This window comes from Didymosphaeria variabile (assembly GCF_027946475.1).
Source record: "Didymosphaeria variabile strain IMI 356815 chromosome Unknown scaffold_1, whole genome shotgun sequence".
Taxonomy (NCBI): domain Eukaryota; kingdom Fungi; phylum Ascomycota; class Dothideomycetes; order Pleosporales; family Didymosphaeriaceae; genus Didymosphaeria; species Didymosphaeria variabile.
Genome location: NW_026611620.1, coordinates 3,006,813 through 3,027,474, shown reverse-complemented (window position 1 = coordinate 3,027,474; position 20,662 = coordinate 3,006,813). Strand labels below are relative to the sequence as shown.

At 52.1% G+C, this 20,662-nt stretch overlaps 7 protein-coding genes across 7 annotated transcripts; 4 read left to right on the top strand and 3 right to left on the bottom strand.

Moving 5' to 3' along the window:
* Positions 1 to 128: 128 nt before the first annotated feature.
* Positions 129 to 3,692, bottom strand: N0V89_000958 (uncharacterized protein; the record flags this gene model as incomplete). Its single annotated transcript, XM_056209776.1, has 1 exon — positions 129 to 3,692. One exon carries the CDS (start codon positions 3,690 to 3,692, stop codon positions 129 to 131), a length of 3,564 nt encoding a protein of 1,187 aa, XP_056076598.1.
* Positions 3,693 to 8,587: 4,895 nt separating this feature from the next.
* RPS11B (40S ribosomal protein S11-B) lies at positions 8,588 to 9,266 on the bottom strand (the record flags this gene model as incomplete). Its single annotated transcript, XM_056209775.1, has 4 exons — positions 8,588 to 8,814; positions 8,902 to 9,106; positions 9,170 to 9,200; positions 9,250 to 9,266. 4 exons carry the CDS (start codon positions 9,264 to 9,266, stop codon positions 8,588 to 8,590), a joined length of 480 nt encoding a protein of 159 aa, XP_056076597.1.
* A 429-nt stretch (positions 9,267 to 9,695) lies between these two features.
* Positions 9,696 to 10,772, top strand: N0V89_000956 (uncharacterized protein; the record flags this gene model as incomplete). Its single annotated transcript, XM_056209774.1, has 2 exons — positions 9,696 to 9,863; positions 9,912 to 10,772. 2 exons carry the CDS (start codon positions 9,696 to 9,698, stop codon positions 10,770 to 10,772), a joined length of 1,029 nt encoding a protein of 342 aa, XP_056076596.1.
* Positions 10,773 to 12,211: 1,439 nt separating this feature from the next.
* Positions 12,212 to 13,580, bottom strand: GAL7 (galactose-1-phosphate uridyl transferase; the record flags this gene model as incomplete). The annotated part of the gene is made up of 4 exons (XM_056209773.1): positions 12,212 to 12,495; positions 12,547 to 13,324; positions 13,377 to 13,428; positions 13,480 to 13,580. The coding sequence occupies 4 exons, from the start codon at positions 13,578 to 13,580 to the stop codon at positions 12,212 to 12,214; spliced, it is 1,215 nt and encodes a 404-aa protein (XP_056076595.1).
* A 314-nt stretch (positions 13,581 to 13,894) lies between these two features.
* On the top strand, positions 13,895 to 14,970 carry N0V89_000954 (uncharacterized protein; the record flags this gene model as incomplete). Its single annotated transcript, XM_056209772.1, has 3 exons — positions 13,895 to 13,970; positions 14,122 to 14,671; positions 14,718 to 14,970. 3 exons carry the CDS (start codon positions 13,895 to 13,897, stop codon positions 14,968 to 14,970), a joined length of 879 nt encoding a protein of 292 aa, XP_056076594.1.
* An 892-nt stretch (positions 14,971 to 15,862) lies between these two features.
* N0V89_000953 (uncharacterized protein) lies at positions 15,863 to 17,664 on the top strand (the record flags this gene model as incomplete). The annotated part of the gene is made up of 2 exons (XM_056209771.1): positions 15,863 to 16,579; positions 16,627 to 17,664. 2 exons carry the CDS (start codon positions 15,863 to 15,865, stop codon positions 17,662 to 17,664), a joined length of 1,755 nt encoding a protein of 584 aa, XP_056076593.1.
* A 1,095-nt stretch (positions 17,665 to 18,759) lies between these two features.
* Positions 18,760 to 20,570, top strand: N0V89_000952 (uncharacterized protein; the record flags this gene model as incomplete). The annotated part of the gene is made up of 2 exons (XM_056209770.1): positions 18,760 to 19,353; positions 20,373 to 20,570. 2 exons carry the CDS (start codon positions 18,760 to 18,762, stop codon positions 20,568 to 20,570), a joined length of 792 nt encoding a protein of 263 aa, XP_056076592.1.
* Positions 20,571 to 20,662: the final 92 nt, after the last annotated feature.

The following is a 20,662-nucleotide window of genomic DNA, read 5'->3' as shown; positions in this document are numbered from 1 at the left end:
GCGATTAAGCAAGGAAACACGATGGCTATGACTCCAGGGTGTTATTCTGGATCCTCACCTCGAAGATCTGTCTTGCAATCGCGTGTTCGCTATAAGTCTTTTAACTCCATTTCGCTGCACCGGGTGTCTCAGACTTTTCCGCGACCCTTACCCCGCCGTCGACCCCTGCCTCTTTCCATGATACTATGTTTCTGCGGACTTCGATCCGCTGCATCAGTCTCGTCATCGCTCCCCGCGAAAAAGTGACTCTTGACCTGCGCCGTACTGTTCCTAGCCGCCTTGCGCTTGGGCACTGATCTGCTCTCTACAGGTGAGGTGGCGACTTTGCGCTTTCCTCGTGTACTCCGTGGAGCTGGGGTGAAAATTCCCGAATTGTTGTCTGGGAGTCCGGCGTCTATAGGGTCGGCGGAGGAGGCAGGGACATCTAGGGAAGGATTAGAAAGACTGGAACCATGATCTTCGGAACCGACGATGGGTCTGCAGGTAGTTGGTTTGCATGTCGAGGTTGAAGCGCGCTTCGTGGCTTGGTCGCGAACACGAGCTCGAGAGGAGCAGATCCTACGTGTATGTTTGCTTGAATAAGGTACCAGCGGTTCATCATCTGAGTCTGAGACTTCGACGTTGGGATCCTCATCCTGTTGGTCGTCTTGTGTTTCTTTAGCGTCTTTTTGGTGCAATGATTGCATGGAGATGGGTGTTTGGTATGCATTCTCTGCTGCGGTTGCCTTGGCCTCTGAATGTGCATGTTCGATATTTTCGCCATCCAAACGTAAGGAAGATATAGGCGGTTGTGCGTCCTCTTCATCGGATTGCAGGATATCGCCCGCCATAATTGCATCTTTCCTAGGCGTATCGTCATGCTCAAGGAGAAATCCACCTGCAGCGCTTAGTTCATCACGCACGAACCCGCCCTCGAATCCGCCATCATGGTTCTGAAATGTATCCCACTCCGACTGTCCCTTCGGTTGCGCTTGTCCTCTGGTTTTTTTCGTCGTCTCTTTCTGCCAGACCTCCACCGCATCCTGGCCGTGATCGCGCTTGACACGCTCCACGATCCTCAATCCGAGGAGGAACTTCTTCCACAGCCCAAGGACATGTTTCTCCCTCTTGTCCTTATCTTTCTTAGCCTTCTCCGCTTCCGCAGCCTCCCATGCATCAATGACTAAATCTTCATTCTCCACAGCGACGACAACCCCCGTAATAACGGGTACAGCACGCTGCTTGCCGAATTCGAAGCCCGTGCACGCTTCTGCATAGTCAATATTAAGTTTTCTGCAGATCCGCGCAGTGCCCTTGAGTGGGATATGTATCGCACCCGTCGGGACCATCGTAGGCACGTACACATCAATATTCCCAAAAGCATTACGTGGGATCCTGCCATCCACAATGGGATCAGGAACAATCCAGTCGGTCTGCGCTTCAGAATACAAGCCCTGTTTCATCTTCTGACCCTCTTCCCGCTCGCGCTCTTCGATCTCACGCTTTCGTTGAACGGTAACGGCACGCATATTTACGAACTTGAGCGGCTGCTCGCCCTCCTTGACCGCGCGTCCCTCCTTATGCCACGACTCCACAGACTTGCACGTCACCATATCCTCACGTCGGTACACCGGCTCTTGCTTCTCGTTGTCGCCTTTGCCGGTAGTGAAATAGCGGACCATGGAAGCACCGGGCTCGATAGCTTCTTCGCGGCGCAGGTGTCGCTCTAACACGTACTTGGCAGAGTTCTTGTAGCCCTGGAGTGTCTCTTTTGCGCCTTCGTCCATGGTTTTGAGCTTCACAGGCTGCGCAGGGACGAGGTCGCTTTCGTCTTCGACCTCGTCCCAGGGCTGGCGCTTTGAGTGTGGGCGGGCGTACGGGCGAAGGACGGATTTGATCCAGTTCCACTCGTCCCATCTCTTGACCTTTCCTTTCTTATTGTGAATTGGGATCTTCTCGACGGGCATTCGGAAGCCTTTCGTTACGCCTGGCCAGCGGCGATTCCGCAGATAACGGGTCGTAACTTCCTTTGCGGAGCCGTCCGAAGAGAAAGCAATGAGGTATGCGAAGACTTGGTGGCCTCTTTCTGCATTGGCAGGGGTTGATTCGAATAGGTAGTACTTTCCATCAGCAGGTGTGGCCACCGTTATTTTAGGGAGTATTGATATTGCAACTGGTGTATGGGTAAGATTCGAAATGGCTTCAGTCCAATACGTCGGGTATGGAATTACACGACCGTAAAAGCGATCCTGCCACTGGGGTGCGTTCTCTGGGTCTTTGCTCCCAGGCTCTTCTTGGTCACCAGATGCTATCGATATTGCACTGCTGAGCTCTGAATCCGATAAATCGATGGGATCGTCCTTACCGCCGTGCAACTTCACAGGACTTGGGTTATTCGATGTACGTTTTGAACCATTCGTCTGAGCTCCTTTGGTGTCATTTCTGAGGTTGCTGAGATCCTTCGACTTGCCTTCCTCGGCCTTGTTGAACCTGTACCCTACAGGTTGAAGGCTCGCTACCATCCGTGCTTCTACTCCAAGAGCGCGAATAAGGGACGTGAAGAGTTGTTGTCCAACGTCCCTACTGCCCTCGCAATTTCGAGCCAATTCTCTGAACGCACCTAAATCTTCCACCCGCTCTCCAAAGGCGTTGGCATCGTCCTGGTGATCTTTCCAAGCCCATATCTCTGTCCCCAAATCGGCAAGAGAAAGGAAGCCGCGCTTGCGCAACGATGGTGCCGTAATTGTGTACTTTCCCTTCCAGTACATAGCCAGATAATTCAATAGCCGCGGTAATGGATCACCAGCAGAGAGGTTTGGCGTGTTAGGTTCCACACGTTCTGAGGTCGCACCCCAATCCCGCGCATTTCGATCGTTGCCTGTCTTCTTTGCCTTGTCTTCCGATGATCCAGCTTTTGCCGCAGCTTTACCCTTTCCACCTTTGCCTTTGGCTGCTTTCTGTGGGCTTTCATACACCTGCACGCCCTTCGTACCGCTCGATATCCACGCTCCCGTCTTCCCAATGTCATCCACTATCTTATCCGTCCAGCCGCCCTTGACAATGCGTTCTGGTCCGTCCACAATACCCGCATCTCTCCAGTAGCGATTCACCGCCTTCCAACACCCTGCATTCAGATGCCCCAACATTATTCTCTGCACCTCTTGATCACATACCCACGCATTCCTTATCAGGTTGTGAAACATAAGAAACTGCACATGCATGCAATGTGTGACAATCCTGATTTGCCTGTCCCTTTTACTTGGTCCCTTCTTGCCACTCTCTTTGGTGTATTCGACCACCACCGGCGCATCGAGCGTGAGGTTCAAGTCGCCTGAAATAACGGGTTCACGCTCGGGTTCTGCATCGTGCTTAGTGTGGTGTTTTGTTCCGAGTGCATCTTCCCACTCTTCCTCTTCGCTTTCATCATCGCTGCTGTCGCTCTGTGCCTTCTGCTTGCCTTGCGCCTTGGTGCTTGCCATCGGGACGTCTTCAAACTCGTCTTCGCTACTCTCGAGCGAGGAAAGGTCGCTGTCGTCATCGCCGCCGATGAATTTCTCTAACTGCTGCTTCTTCTGTGAAAGGGTGCGCGGCAGGTTCGGTGACGTGTTCGAGGTGGGTTCTTGGCGACGAGGATGCGCGGGAGTTCGCTTTGGTGTGGATTCTGCTTTCGGCGAATTCGAGCGGGGGCGCTTTCGTGGGATGAGGGGAGACATGACGCCGTAGGATTCTCGATGTTAAACCCAGGGTGATTGCGTTGATAGCTGGTTTTGCAACATTCGCAACTGCGGTCCTGGAGCTTTGGGTAGCGTAGTGACGTACTCGTAGGTACCGGTGGCGCGGAACTTTAGCGATTTCGTCCATCCCGCAGGGACCAGTCCTCGCAAACTCTCTTCTCTCTATCGACTCTCTTCCTGTCGCTCCTTTACCACTCCGATGGGCGTTCCTGACATATCGAAGACTAATGAGGTTTTCGAACTGGTCTGTGCTCTCTCCTATGTATGCTCAGGTCAAGAATGTGCAGAGGACCCCGCGAACGCGCGCCATCGCGTGCTCACATGACCCGTTTCCTTCCAAAGCTCTCATCCAGCGGAGTCTGACACTCTCAACCCCACGACTCAGAGCCCAATTCCCTTCCCCAATCCTAAGCGCCCCCAAATTAGACTCTGCTCTTCAAGATCAGCATCTCGACTACTACACAAGTCGTGTCCACTCTAGCGCGAGCTTCACAACAACCGTGGAGTCAATCCTTACTCCGCACACCGCATTTGCCTTACCTCCTTCGATTACCAGCCTAGAAAACTTCGTTAGTATTGATCATGGATGAATAGACATGTGTCTATACCGCATCGTATTGCAGACTTGCAAGTCGAATTTGTCAAGGTTGTCAAGATGAAACTTTTGTCAGCGTTTATAATATCGATCAACCCCTCCACGAGGGCCACGAACATGGCCTTCACAAAATGGCACCCTCTGCTCTCCTCTTCCTGACCTAAATCCGCTGGAAAATTACTACATCATCCCACACAATTGATGCAACCTCATCATCCCCATGCTCGTCGAAACCTTCCCATCTTCTATGAACATCTCCTCCGGCTCACGACCTTCCTCGGCACCGCGCCCCGCCTCTCGCACCTGATTGCGGGAAAAGTGGACAGTTCAGTCTGCAAGATATTAGCGTGCATGGCGTGGCTGGGGCAACAAAACATGATTGGAGTGTATCAAGGGAACACTTTACGGTGACCGGGGACGCCACGAGGCTTCCATCACCTATCTTAGGGAGTTCTTGTCACACTGCCGGAGTAGCAAAAACGTTGCCCTCCCCGCCGCTAAGGCTCGCTGGGAAGGCGTTTTCCCCTCCATTCAACCTTCCTCTACCCTTCTTACCCTTACTGACGATCGCTGCTAGGGGACGCATCCTCTCTTCACGCCATACCCACCCGTCTTTTCCCCAGTCTGAAGGCGACCGGCTCAACAGATATATCCAATCCGTCATCTACATGCAGTTTTTGAAAGAATCCGTCTCGGGCACTGTGCCGACCGATCGAGTGGTTAGAAGTGTGATTTGAAGAGGAGTGCTTGCCGTGGAAGGAAGGTGGCGGCCGACCAAAGATTCGGTGAGCGGGATTAGCTTGATGGAGGATGTGTTGAAGTGGGCCATGGAGACCGTACCGGTGAAGGCGGGGTTTGTGACCGGCAGGATGAAGGGCGGGAGACCTGGGAGGCATTATGCCTGAAACTTGGAGAGGTAGTAGATGTTAGTGGTTAAGAGCGTTTTGGAAAGCATCCAAACCTTACTTAGCTTGTCACGGTAGTCACAAATTTAGATCAAGAGCCATTGTAGATGATAATGCGAAGTCTGCTTCGCTGTTGCGCTAACTCAACATCTTGTTTGATTGGATGTCAACGTATTAAAGCATTCTTTCGCGTTCTAGTTGAGGTTCTCCTGCTTACTGTTACTGTCGTACTCGCTTGCGCCTTTACTACCTCTCACATGTTTTTGCGTGCTGCATGGATCCGCTCGTCTGTCTATCTCTCTTGACTTGTCTGGACTCTCACCGTGCCAACTGTATTAGACTTCATATCCTCTGTCCGACCAATATGCCGATGGCCAATTGGCATCAACCGCCAAGCAAACAACTCGCAATAGTATCCACAAGAGACTGGAATCTCACGGCCTTCGAGATTAAGCTGCTCCATTTACCCTCCGCTACGGATGCAAACGAGGACCAGCAAATACTGACCGTCAAAGGTCGCAAAAAGATCGTTCGTTCTGAGCTCGTCTTGAAATTCGGAATGCCACTCTCGACGTAGCCTATTTCAGGAACAAAGAGTACATTCTGACCGAATTGGAGAAAATTGACAAACAGTATCGCAGCCAAAATAGAGAAAAGAAAGAGGGGCCCAGTGATCCATAAGCGTATGTGTCGATTGGCATCGCATTTCCGGATATCTGGTCATTTAAGACAGCGTCCCATCATAAATGGACAAGGATCTGGTATGTTGAGGAGCAAAAGAGAAAGGAATTGCTACCAAAGCATAGAACATACAGGGGAAATCGAGATGGCCACGCTCGGAGGGAAACCCAACTCGAACAGAAAATCTACAGCTCCAAATCATATCGAACGTTCGAATGAGGCGTGGTTGGTTGTTGCAAGGCTGGCCTAAACCTCCGGCAGAAATCTTCAACGATAATCAACCCCAACAGCGAAATGCCAACCTACTATAGTGTTCAGGCCAATAGATATTAAAAAGCTATGATGCTCGTCCAGGGGCGCCTGTGAGGCTTGACCGAAAACACTCTTCATCCAAGCAGCAGCATGGGTTTCCCTCACAACAAGAATAATGTGCTTGTGGTGCGATCCAGGCTTGACCTCCAGCCGGATCTGGGTGATGATATTAGCCCGTATCCAGCGCACCCACGTAGGATGTCGATTTTGGAGCAATTGGACCAAGCCATCAACCTCTCTGTTGCTAATGGAGGGGTTCTGGAGGACGAAATCTATCGTTCGGTAAGGGAACTGGATCAAGTGCTTGATCAAATGGAGCAGGTTCCGGTCGTGCAGTTCCACTCTGTGAAGGAAGATCCTGAGTTCACCTGGGGACGTATAGTAGGCGGTGTTAGTCTTCGGGCGGGGTGGGAAAAAGGTCCGTAAGTACTTGTTGAGATTGCATAGCGGTATACGGTGGGCTTGCATCCACCAAGGATGAAACTCCTTACGGATCTGAGTACACGACTGTACCAAGCCAAGACATGGGATAGGCACACATTTGCCGACAACGCTAGGAACTTTTGCACAGCGAAGTCGGGGTTGATGCTCCTTACGGAAAGTGCTCGTCGGGAACGTTCGGTAGGTAACGTCAAAAGCAAACTCGTATATTCGGTTGCGGAGTTCTGTTAATTGTTAGACAGGACAGTGTCTTGGAGATAGACATCATGCTTACCAGCAGGTAGATCCAAGAATCTAAATGATAGAGGAGGAGGTTCCTTCTTCAGGCGCAGCTGGCTCATCTGCGGACGTTTGGAAGACGTTTTGGCATCGTCGTCATTGTCGCCGTGTCGCTTGCGGCTCTTAGGCGCAACAGCTTCGAGCGCATTTGTCGGCGGCTTAGGAGACCTGAGGCACCGCTATGAGTACTGATATGACCTGCGAGAGGAACTGCTAGATCGTATCTTACATAAATTTCTTTGATCGGGGAATTTGCACTTCAGCCTGTTGCGAGTTATGTAGCACAATGCGTGGTGGTGAAGAGTTGTGAAGTGAAATGTGGAGCAACAAAAGAGAGTAAAAGATAACTTTTGGGTGAGAGGTCGAGCGCCAGGTGCGCCTGCCTATGGCCTGGTTCAACTAGCCGTTTAGAGACAAGCAGCAAACGCATATACCATGGACAGACGTAGATGCAACAGGAATTGCGCCAGCCACATATTACGCACTTTCGCGCTGCGATAACAAGATGTGGCGATTATGGCCAAGTCAAATGGGATAAGTCTTATCAAGTCTTGCCACGGCTACATGGACAGATGGCCTTGCATTATTCTTACGAAGTAGTATGCACCGTAGGCCCGTGCTCTTCCTTCCTTACCGATGTTGACTCGCCGTCGCCGCTACACCGTTACCTTCCAAATACTTGACCACAAAACATTGTAAATGTACCCTGAATATGTATGAGAACATCGATCCACTGGAATGTTGATTATAAGACTTCGGAGAAAAACCACCTAACGCTTTGCTCGGAGAGCATAGTACAGTATAGTGATACTTCCAGGGCTAAAATTAAGTGCACACGCTGTTTCCACATATCCAGGTGACCATAGGAGTTGATATGACATTTGGTCCTCCCAACAGGAATACTTTCTATGCTTCAAGAAAGAACCATCGACTTCTACAGTGCACATATCCAGCGCGTGAAAGCGGACACTTCGTGCTATTTGAAGATGGCTGTAAAACATACGATGAATTGCGTTCATGAACGTATGCAGGGGCAATACTATGCGCGCGGTAGTTGTTGTCTGAGAAATGACATATATGAAGTTTGGATAGTCAATTGGACCCCAGAGGAAGTCCAGATGCAGACGCAGGCGATGTCAATGAAGGCTGGATGCGGGCGATTTCAAAGAGTAGTATTATCGTCGAGGCTCGTCCTAGTGGAGTTACGTTTTGGACATAGTGGCATTAGTACATCGGGAATAGGTACTGTGAGAGGTTCTGCTCTAAGAGCGCAGTGGTCCATGGAAAGATCGCCTGAAGGGTTTGTCGTAGCTCGAAAGAGGCCATACGCATCACTGCTAGCCATCCATGGCCGAATATGATTGAATGTAGGTTAGAGCACGTCTGTAACATCACAGCACCACCGCTGGAGATAGTTCGTTCATTCGGACCGGTCAAAAGGCACCAAATGTGTCACAAACCCTAATTGCTTTTTGACCTGCCCCAGCGGCGCTTTTGGCCTGCCAAGGGGTTTCATTTCTCATAGACTGAAGAAACATACACAGTCCGATGGACTCCGGATCCTAGTCCCAAATGCATTGATTGAACCATCGAAATCTCATCCCATTGTCATCCAGTCCGCACCACCCTGCCTTAGCATCCCAGTTGTCTATACCAAATGCTCAAAACTTGCTGAACTGCTTGACAGCCTTGCCGGTTCGGGGAAGCACACGGAGGACGTTGAAACGGACGGTTTTAGAGAGGGGTCGGCACTGGCCAACGATGACCTGGTCACCGGGCTCGACACGGAAAGCGGGGGAGACGTGCGCAGCGAGGTTCTTGTGGCGCTTCTCGTAACGGGAGTACTTGGGGACGAAATGAAGGTACTCGCGGCGGATGACGAGGGTACCTAGTATCCATTAGCGTCTGCCGTGTCCCAAATCATATGCTACCAAATGCGCGGAGAGCGCTCGGTCGGTAAAAAGCGTGTACGTACGGTGCATCTTGGTGGAGACGACAGTGCCGGTCAGGATACGGCCACGGATCGAGACCATACCGGTGAAGGGGCACTTCTTGTCGATATAGGAACCCTCGATGGCGGTCTTGGGCGTACGGAAGCCGAGACCAACATCCTTATACCATCGCTTGGTGCGAGTGTTCTTGCGAGGGCCAGTAGCTTTGTGATTCAGGAAGATATGCGGCTACATGTTGTATCAGTATTGCGAGACTTCGAAACGCGACGCGGCGGGTGCGAGTGGTAGTACCTGCTTCTGGAAAGCGCGCTCGGACTGGACACTGTTTCTCATCAGCATGGGGACTCGATTGCAGTATTATTGCGACGTACGTGAGCTCGGTGGCCATGGTTGCGGTCGGGATATATTGTCGGTCTGTTGGTCAGTCGCTGTCGTGAAGTGGTCGAAAATCGCTGTGCTCGCTTAACGGATTGGCGCTTGGCGGGCTAGTGGAGAGGAAGGAGTAGCCCGGAACAATTGTGCTGCCGCACCCCGCGCTAACCAATGGGCGAGTGCCGCGGCATTTCGACCCCTCAAGCTCTCAAAATAATCTCATCCCCCAGATATTTGCTTGGGTTAACTCAAATACTTTATTATTGAGTTGCCAGGGCCGTTGTGCTTGAAAAGGCTCTTGCGCGGTTCAACCAGACCCGGTCGTATGCAAGGTAACCTGCGTTGTCAGGAATTTTACCCGTGGGCAGCAACTGAAGATCAATACAATCCTCACCGTCGTTCGATCTTTTGCGCACTTCCTCCTCTTTCTCTTCCAAACGTCACCATGGATCCTACGAGACAGTTCATGGATCGACTCGGAGTCACGGTCGACTCCAACTCATCTTACCTACTTGTTGCAGTGCTTCTGGTCGCTGGCACGTATGCTCTCGCTGTGCCAATCATAAGCTTCGTTCGTGTCCTGTTGAGTCTGTTCATTCTGCCTGGAAAATCTGTGAGCTCTTCTGTAAATCATTATCAACTCGGAGACTAACCCTATCAGCTATCGTCCTACAGTCCTCGTGGCTCATGGGCTCTTATCACTGGTGCTAGCGACGGCATCGGTAAAGAGTTCGCCCTTTCGCTCGCCGCAAAGGGCTACAACCTCCTCCTCATTTCGCGTACGCAGTCCAAACTCGACAGTCTCGCTTCCGACATCACCACCAAATATGGTCCAAATATCTCTACAAAGACGCTCGCAATGGACTTCGGTCAGAACAAGGATAGCGACTACGCTTCGCTGCGGAAGCTTATTGACGGCTTGGACATCAGTATTCTGGTTAACAACGTGGGACAGAGCCACAGCATCCCAGTGCCATTCGTGGAGACGCCTGCCAACGAGATGAACAATATCATCACTATTAACTGCATGGCTACTCTGAAGGTCACGCAGACGGTTGCGCCCGGCATGATCTCTCGCAAGCGCGGGCTTATCCTCACTATGGCTTCCACCGGCGGATTCTTTCCCACACCTCTCCTTGCAACGTACTCCGGCAGCAAAGCCTTTCTTCAGCAGTGGTCCACTGCGCTCGCCTCCGAACTCGAACCCCACGGTGTGCATGTGCAGTGTGTACAGTCGCACCTTGTCACAACCGCTATGTCCAAGATCCGCAAGTCGTCCGCGCTTGTCCCTAATCCACGACAGTTCGTAAGGAGCGTGCTTGGCAAACTGGGTAGAAGTGGTGGTGCGCAGAATGTTGCTTTTACCAGTGCACCTTACTGGAGTCACGGGTTGATGATCTGGTTCCTTTCGCGATTCATCGGTGAGAGGGCACCGATCGTTGTGAAGATCAACAAGAGCATGCACGAAGACATCCGAAAGCGAGCGTTGAGAAAAGCCGCCAGAGATGAGAAGAATCAATAGCTAACACAAAGCATCGAAATGAACGAGATCGCTCATTAGCGACCGATGGCCTTAAGCCTTGCCAGAGGAGAGCACTTGAGCTCTTGATAATATGAACACATGATACCTATCAACAAGGACTTCGGCATTAATGCCACTTGGCAAACCAGCTTTCCTCGTTGGTCGGTAATAGTATCAACATTATCCATCACTCATCCATATACACGGTCTCCCTCATCACGACCCATGCACAATCCCAACAACTAAGTCCTACAAAGCTCTTGGTTGGATTTCGTACGACATATTCCCAAGAATAATAATCCTCCTCCAGCATATTGACTCCCCCTCGCACTCCCAGGCCCCATCCTATTGACCCAGGTAGAAATCCCGTTGCAGGTACATCCATATCAAACTTCCCGTACTAATTATCACCGGCCCAGCCAACGGCGCCCCCCACCTCGTTGTCCCAAACACCCACCACTCACTCATATAATGCGCCCACGCGACCCCATATGTCCACATCCCCAGCTCATACATCCCTTTCTGATTAATATTATACGCAACATAAAACCGCAGTATGCCTGTGAGGGCCGTCCAGGTTCCCCATTTGCGGCCGGAGAGGGGTGTGACTTGGGAAGGCAACTCGCCGGGTTGTAATGGTGTGGGTTTGCCGGGGGCGGTGTATTGTGTGAGGTTGGAGGGGATCTTTGCATTGTCTGGATTAGGGTTGTAGACGCGGGCTGCGTAGTGGAGGGTTGTGTAGGCTTGGATTGAATTCGCGAGAGATATTATGGAGACCTGGTAGCTGGTTAGAAGATCAATTGCGGATCCTTCGTTGCATCGTGTGCGAGGAGATGTGCGTTTGGATGTTTTTGGAGGTACGTACGAGTAGCAGCCACTTCGGTAGCAGGCCCTCAAAGGGCGGGAGGTGGGATGCAAGTTCCAAACCCATTGTTCTACTGCAAGGCGAGTAGGAGGGAGAGGCAATGTGTCGCGAGACAGTGCTCGGAAATGAATTATTGTTAAAGGGAGGCGGCGGAGGGAGCGCGTCGACGGATCAGAATACGAAACAAGATGGTCGGAAAACATTGGCAGGTTTTCGGAAAGGGTGGCCTGTGCGTGTCAATTACCTGGTAGCATCATCAATATCGAACCTGAGCAACAACTTCCAGTTCGACTGACGGGTCACTCCATATGTTTCACCATATTCGTGTACAGCAGCCAACAAGTGCACAGATAGAGTATCGACTATCAATAGAACAAGATATCATCCTAGGGCTACCGGATAGTTCACAACCGCCATCCCCTCAGCTCCCAACCTTGTGAGCATAAAAGCTCGAAACTTCATACACCACTAGGATGCATCCGACATGGTATTCCGAATTTAATGCTCGATATATTTACATCGAATCTCAAGTTTCAAATATAAACGTGCTTGATCACAAGGCTGGGCAGTGTGCTTACTGCTTCTGTTGCTCCTGGCCCACGTCGGCGACATTTCCAGCATGACCGTTGGTGAGGTGCTCAAGCTTCTTGCGATAGAGCTCGCCACCACACGCTCGTAACCGCTCTGCAGCCTGCTCAGGGGTGATGTCCCGCTGAGGCTCCCCCAACATTTCGTAGCCCACCTGGAACTTCCGCACTGTTGCGCTACGGAGGAGCGGTGGGTAGAAGTGGATATGGAAGTGACTGGATTCAATTTCCTCCTCAGTTCCTTGCAGCGGTGCTTGGTGCAGGCCCATACCTTCACGGAGATTAGTCTGTGCCTGAACGCGAATGAACTGCTCAGACTTACTGTACGGGAATTGAGTTTCGAACAGGTTGTCGTATCGCCGGGTGATTTCCGTTATGGCTTCGGCCAGCTGTTCCCTCTCCTTGTTGTTGAAATCGACCAACGCACGCTTGTGCTGTTTGCTTATTATCATAACCTCAAAGGGCCAGACAGCCCAGTAAGGGACGCCGGCCCAGAACGACTCATTTTCAAATACTGTTCGCTCCTTTTGTTCGGATTCCAGCTTTGCATAGTCGACCAGTAGGTGGCATCCATTTTGGTCGTGCCTGTACTTGCTGAGTTGCTGAATCTCCGTGTTTGGCTCCTCCGGTAATGATGTCGTTGTCCATACCTGGCCGTGAGGATGTGGATTTGAACAGCCCATGGTGGAACCCTTGTTTTCAAAGATCTGCATGTACCTATATTGTGCATTTGGTGCAGCAATATCGCCCTGGGAGAACGGAGGTAGTGATAGTGCTTTAGCAGCTTCCGCTAGCGGTGACTCTGGATCCAGGTGCGCCTTGTACAGGTTTGTCCAGGTCTCGATGATGGGAATAATCTCAACAGGGTTCATATCCGCAAGAGTCAGATGGTGCGAAGGGGAGAAGCAGATGACGTAGCATTTTCCCGTTACTGGATCGACTCTGAGTAGTCGGCTCGCAAGGGAGCTCCGATTCTGCGCTGGATGATACTCTTCTTGCTCTTCCTTGACGGCGCTGTAGTCGTTTACAAAAACAAAAGTCTTCGTGAATTTGGGATTCTTGGAGCCATTTGCCCGCGTGTTACCCGGGCACAGGTAACACTACGATCGGTCAGCCTTGATTCTGGTGGGGCACAGCACGGGCATTTTGTACCGCTGGGTCGTAGTCTGGGAGGGACGTTCTGGACGGCTTCTCCTGTAACCCTCTGGGACAATATAAGCATTGGTTTCATAATCTTGCCAAGTGCTTGACTTACTGCCACGGACGCTTGTTTCGGTGCGGCGAGACCAGGACCCAGCTGCCTCGCAACAGATTAAAGCGGCGGTGCGAGATGTCGTTCAGTATCGGGTCGCCCATGGTGAACACACAATCGCCAATACGAGGCCGACACGCGGGAGCACGGGATATTTAAAAGTGCCGCTGGCGGAACTACCGACGAACTCGCAAGCACATGGTCCCTGTTGCGAGGATAATATAGTGAATGTGACGCAGGCCTAGTGCGGGCACGCTGCTCCTTCCGGAATCGTGCCCGCCGGCCGGAGTGGTAGCTCTTGCCAGCTTGCAACGTTGGGAAAGAGCCTCACCACGCGCCATCAATTCAACACCCTAGCTGCCCGTTCGAGCTAGCTATACCCACGCACCGACTTGGAGTGGTTGCAGCAATGGCGGCCATGATGCCGAGCGCCTCGACGGCGAACGGCTATGATAACGATGCCCTGGAACAGGACCTGATTGACCCGGATGATGGTAAACTACCTGCCTGAACCTGCAGCACTTCGCCGAACACTTCACGATGCCTGCTGGGTTGTAAAGCCTCCGGAACATTTCACGGAAATCGTTTTGTCGAATGGCGGAGCGCTGTTAACTTAGCTAGCGTCCACAGCTGACACGTGTATAGCAACCCTTGACGACCTCGACGACCCCATTCAAGGCACCTCCGACCGCGCGCCACTCACAGGGAACATTGGATCACGGTCTGGAGGGAACACGCAGTCGTACCTGACATCTGCGGTCGGCGGCGAGGACCGTCGCGCGCCAACGAATACTATAGACGAGACAGTATGGGAGACACTCTCACGAGACCTGCTGGCAATTTGGGAGAAGCTGAAGCAAGTCTTGTGGCCCAAATACCTTCTGGGAGGCATCATGCAACGCGGTGGAGGGATAGGAGCTGCCGAACGTGGAGAGGCCGACGGTCTGGGCGGCGGAATTCGGGGGATCGCTGGAAGATGGCCAGACGCGGATGTCATTCTGCAGGGTGGCATGAGTGAAGGTCTGCGAGACTGGGATCTGTGGGGTCCGCTCATCTTCTGCTTGTTGCTGAGCCTGTTCCTCTCAAGGGGCGCAAAGGACGAGCAGAAGGATCTAGTGTTTTCTGGCATATTCGCAATGGTATGGTTGGGAGAGGCCGTGGTAACCATGCAGATCAAGCTGTTGGGCGGCAACATGTGAGTCTTTAACTTACAAGATCATGTCAAAGACTGACAACGACAGTGCCTTCTTCCAGTCCGTCTCAATCATCGGCTACACGCTCTTCCCCCTCGTCATCGCCTCGGCACTCAGTGCAACCGGCATTGTACCTATGCTAGTGCGCATACCAGTCTATCTCGTCCTGATCGCGTGGTCTCTGGCAGCGGGAATCAGTATAATGGGCGGTTCGGGCGTTGTGCGGAATCGCGTTGGCATCGCCGTATACCCTCTGTTCGTGTTCTATATCGCGCTGGGCTGCATCTGTTTCATCAGCTAGCGCTTTGGTTATAGACGGGTAATTGTAGCTGTGGGAGCGATACCACTGGGCACTTCCTAGGTTGGTCAAACGGCGCAAAGTGATACGAATAGAAACAGTGAAGTGGACAACGGGCAAGATTTGCTACACATTCACTGAAAGTATTCTAAGACTGCGCCATCTCCGTCTCGTTCAAAGTGTACCCATGCGCTTTCGAAGTCTCGAAAGCCGAGCAGTCGCTACCATACAGATGGCTCGCCGAGTGTATCGCCGCAAACAATGCGCCCCACCACAGATGCGATCTCGCGTCATTGGCTTTTTCGACCAGTTCAGGCGCCTACAACAACTGCGCGTCTACCTACGGCCACTCACCAGGCTGACTGAACTGCACGCTCAATGCAGGCGTGCTGTTGTTGCGCGAGGGTCCTGCATGCGTAAATACTACAAGCGCCGACGCAGCTAGTCAAACGGCTGCCAACAAAGCGTGTCCAAGCTCGAACCGTCATCTCCCACTTCACTTCACCACCACACGGTCCCGCTCGGCTCGCTCTCCAGCCCGCGGACAGAGCCAGCAAATTTGTACACACCGCCTTTGACTCCACCCCGCGAGCAACCATCCCATCGACAACCCTTCCTGTCGTTGCTGCTAAGCGCCCTCGCCACAGCCTGAGCAGAGCATTCTCGCACACACTCTCGCACTACCGCCCTTCATCGGCACGAGCATCCACTCACGAGGGCAATATCCGTTTGCGCGCGGAGTCAAAGTCTTCCTTGCAAAACGGCGACTGCTCCCTGCTTCGACCGACCATAGTCCTACCGAAGCGGGCAAGTCCTGTCCATTAAACACCAGTCGATCCCCACATTTCGAAGACCCTACGTAACCGCCTGCGTCTGGCACGCCGCTCCTCGCACCATGGACAGGCCGCTCAGTGTAGCGGCAGCCCCTTTCGAAAGCAACGATCGGACCTCCGCCCCAAAGTCCGACCACCTCACCTCACCGGCGCGGAGCGACAGGAGCAGTGACAGCGAAGGCCGACCAGTGAGGGAGAAGCTGAAGGAAACACGCATCGATGCGCAGGGAACTGTAGATGAAGCACCGAGCTCTGATCAATTCATGAACGACGCTGCTGTCAATGGCCACCTTGGCGAAGCCAGCACCTCTGGATCAGACAACGAGCGGGGTCGGCTGCGGCGCAAGCGAAGCCGAGAGGACTTTGAGGATATAGCTGAGGATGCGAAACCGCTCGGCAAGAAGCACGAGCGGCATGCTCGTAAGAAGTCAAGAGACGTCACCAGTCCTATAGGCTCTGATAGCGAGGTGTTGAAGAAGGCGAATGGTTCCATTGCTCCTATTGCCGAGAACGACGGCGACGTAAACCTACCCTCCACCGCTGCGACCGCTGGTAAGGAGGCAACTCCCGAAGCCGTAGCTTCAGATAAGGAAGGTGCTACCGTGACTAGCCCAAAGAATAAAAGGAAGCTTGAGCAGACTGTACCTGGCGCCGATACGACAAGTGAGCCTTCTGAAGCATCGAGTTCAACACCAAAGCCAGAGGAGCGCGACACGAAGCGGGCGAGGGACAGTGCTAAGTCTAATCCCGTATCGAAGGTGGTAGAAATCAAGTCCACAGTATGTTCTGCATCTCATGTAGCAACATGATACTGACCATTTGCTAGATCCCTCCCGGCAGTGGCTTCTCCAATACCTCTGCTGCATCGCCTTTTGCAGCCATAACCCCCAAATCCCCCGCGAAACCTTCTGAGGCGCACGCAGAAAATCTACCGCAGACGTCAGAATCCGCTTTCAAAAGCTCCGGTTTTGGGGCGTTCGCTAGCTCGAATGCCTCTCCCTTCGCAGCCGCCGGCAAACCCGTCACCAGTTCCCCTTTCGGTGCAGCAACCGGTAATAAGTTGTCCTCTTTCGCATCGAAGCCAGCTGCATCAACAACCACTTCGACCGGTTTTGCTAGCCTTGGAGGGGGTACATCCTCGTTCGCGAGTGCATCTAACTTGGGAAAGTCGACTTTCGGTGGCTCATTAGGGGGAAGTGCGTTTGGGAGTGTCATTGGAGGGAAGCCTGGCCTCTCCACCTTCGGAGGCGGTGGTAGTATCACCGGCTTAAAGGAAAAGGCCGCCCCTGAATTCGGAGCTGCAGAAGTCAAGGCCGCATCTGACGAAGAAGGAGATGATGACACTGGTGATGATCAAGATGGAGATGAAGGTGGGAACGAAGCTGAACGACGTAGCAGCCAACCGCTCTATTCGACAGCAGGACCACCCGAGACTGGCGAAGAGAACGAAGACGCTGCTTGGACAGGTCGCGCAAAACTTTACACCTTTGTCAATCATGAGGGAAGGAAATCATGGCAAGAGCGTGGTGTTGGGCCCTTGAAGTTGAACGTTACCCGGGAAGAGCCATACAAGGCCAGGTTTGTCCTGCGGGCAGACGGCACGCATCGTCTGCTTCTGAATGTGGCGGTAACAAGCCAATTAAGATTCGGCGATGCGTCGGGCAACGAGCCCAAGGATGGCAGACTGTTGTTTACTGCACCCACGGCAACTGGCGAGATTGAGTCACATATGCTCAGGGTAATGAACGGACCCCTTCCCACACGTCTGGCCAAGTTGGCTGACCCAACACAGCTCAAAGCAGAGCGCGCCTCCGAGCTCTGGAAGCAGGTAAATGATGTGAAGACATCGGGCTTATACGCCTAAGTCATGTATACATGCGCATCTGTGTTGGATACGTGTCTCACATCGTGATCTGTTTGTTTTGCATTTTAGCGGGCTCATCACATCTCCCTACATTCCAGGCAACCCCGGCATCTTTGGAAAAATTATTCGGCCGGCATAGTGCCCTTTTGGTCACATCACGAAGAGATGCGTTAACATGAGTATATGAGGTACAACAAGCATTGATGATAGGCTTTCGAGGGAGGGTCAGGCGCCACACTTGTGAAATGCAAGCAGACCTGATATGCTGCACAACCAAATAGATCCCTTGGGCTTAGTGCGTTGCTCAGTAGTGAGATAAGAGTATTAAAATCCTACGTTCCTTGACTTTGTTGCATACTTTCAGCATTGTCACGACGTCCTCGCTAGCCTTGAGTCACGGCACGATTGCGGATGGTGATTTCGCCCCGTGGGTCAGCCGCCAAGGCACCTTCTTATCTGGGTATAAAGACCGCCCTTCCAACGTAGCCCAATCGCTGACACGCGTTTAGCTGCCGGGCTCCCAAGTGATACCATTTCTTCCAATCAAGTCTTGCCTTTCGGTCCTATTTAATCTCTACAGTTTCCATTCCCTCCAACGGAATGCGAAACGGATGGCGCATTAAGATCAATTGCGAATGCGAGTGCAGCGCAAGACGAGCTATTTGGCCCAGTGCTTCAAGGTCACAATGTCCAGTTTGACTTCACGTTACTGTTTGAGAGGAGTATATTGAGTATATGGCCCGCTGCATTAGTCTTGATCTATGTTCCACTAAGAGCATGGTGGCTCTGGGGCGGGCAGAAGAAGGCGAAATGGAGTCGCTTGGTGATGGGGAAGCAGGTTGGTGACCCTCTAGACACATCTCCAACCGACCTTTACTGATCCTGTAGTTACTATATACCGTCCTCTTCACTGCACAACTCACCCTATTCGTCTTCACAGCATCTTCCCACGGCACCGCTGGCTCATAAACCGCCATCGTAGCACGAACTCTCCTCACGGCCGTAGTCTTAGCCCCAAGTAGCCTGTCTCTCCTCGAGCATGTCAAATCACCTCGAAGCTCCGACACAATCAACGTCTACCTCCTTTCCAGCACCATGTTCGATGCAGTGCAATTACGCACCCTGTGGCTTCGACCACTTCCCACGTCTGTCTGTGTCGCGGCTAGTGTGCGCTTCGCGGTCAAGCTCGCCCTCTGGTTCGCAGAAGCACAGAACAAGTTCACATGGCTGAGAGAAGATTACCGGTCCCAGGCTCCAGAGACTCTCAGCGGCGTGTACGCGAGGAGAGTCTTCTGGTGGTTGAACGGGCTGATGAAGAGAGGGTATAAAGCGACGTTCCGGCCGATGGACTTGATGGCTATCAAGAGGAGTTTGGGTCGAAGCCTGCTCGAAGCCCTTCAATCTGGTAAAGACAAAGGCGGTTTGCTAAGCGCCTGTCTTCGAGCGTTCAAGCTGGACGTGGCATATTTGGTGGTCCCTAGAACGATCATGCTAACACTGAGCTACACGCTACCATTCCTCTTCCAGGCTATTATCGGTCATCTTGATATGCCATTCGACAACCGCAATCCGAGTAATGGGTATCTTCTCATCACTGCGACTGGTCTTTTGTACCTTTCACTGGCCATTAGCAAGACGTACTACCAGCATAAAACATATCAGCTTGTTACCAAGATCCGCGGCGCTCTGGTGAGTATGTTGTACGCTCGCACGCTGGGGTCGGCACCTGATGCACTGTGTGATCGAGCGCCCGTCACGCTCATGAGCGTTGATGTTGATGGCGTTACTAATGCTGTCCCAATGTATAACGAGGTTTGGGCTAGTGCCGTGGAGATTGGTATTGCTGTCTATCCATTACAGAGGCAGCTGGGCGTTGTGTGGGTTGTACCGTTTGGGGTTGCGTTTCGTAAGTCACTTCCATACCTTCATCATGACCATAGTTGAGGAATATTGACTTGAAAAGTAAGTTCCGGACTCGCCGTATACCTGTCCCGTCAGATGGGTCCGCGACTTGCGAAGTGGAACGCAGCAACCCAGGAACGCGTTTCCGCGACTTCGCTTGTCCTGAGTCCTGTGAAGTCAATCAAAATAATGGGGATTTCGAAGTACATTGTTGAAGACATTCAGGCGTTGAGAGATTAGAGACTCGTACGTTTAAGGTGCTTAGACGGTATACCGTCTTTTTGAACGCGCTCGGTACGTGGATGATTACGAGCCTGGGCTGATCTAGTAGTAGGCTGATACATTGGGTAGCAAACCTACCATTTTATGCTAGTCCGGTACTGACATTTGCTGTCTTTACGCTTCTCGGAAAAGGAGAGTTTACTATCGAGAGGGCGTTTACATCGCCTTCGTTAATTTCGCTGCTAGAGATATCGACACTGGGACTCATCGCTTCAATGTCACATTTTGCGGCGGCAGCAGGATGTCTCAAACGGCTAGAAGAGTTCTTCCACGAAGTTCAGCCCGTGATAAACACGCCGAATAGCACAGAGAGGACTGTGGAAGAACATGAAATTGATAATATTCGGATAGGTCCAGTTGATGAGGACACCGGACGGCCACTCTTTTCTTTACGAGATTCCACCCTGAAGACCGGGGCAGCCTCTAACAGCTTCTCCCTTCGCAATGTTAATCTTGACATATACCAATGCCAACTGGTTGGCGTCACAGGACCGGCAGGCTGTGGGAAGACTACACTAATCAAGGCCCTCCTCAATCGCTTACCTGTCGTCGACGGATACCATGTAAAGAAACCAGATGAACGGATCGTATACTGCGCCCAGAAGCCGTGGCTTCCCAGCGGTACAATTCGAGATGCCATAATTGGTGGATCGCAGCCCGATGGAAAATGGTACATCAAAGTTTTGATGCTTGCGCACTTCATGAAGACTTCAAAACTCTAAACGCGGCCGACCAGACGGACATAGGAAGTCAGGGAACGAATTTGAGTGGTGGTCAGAAGCAGCGAGTGGTATATTCATTCTCACTTACTCAC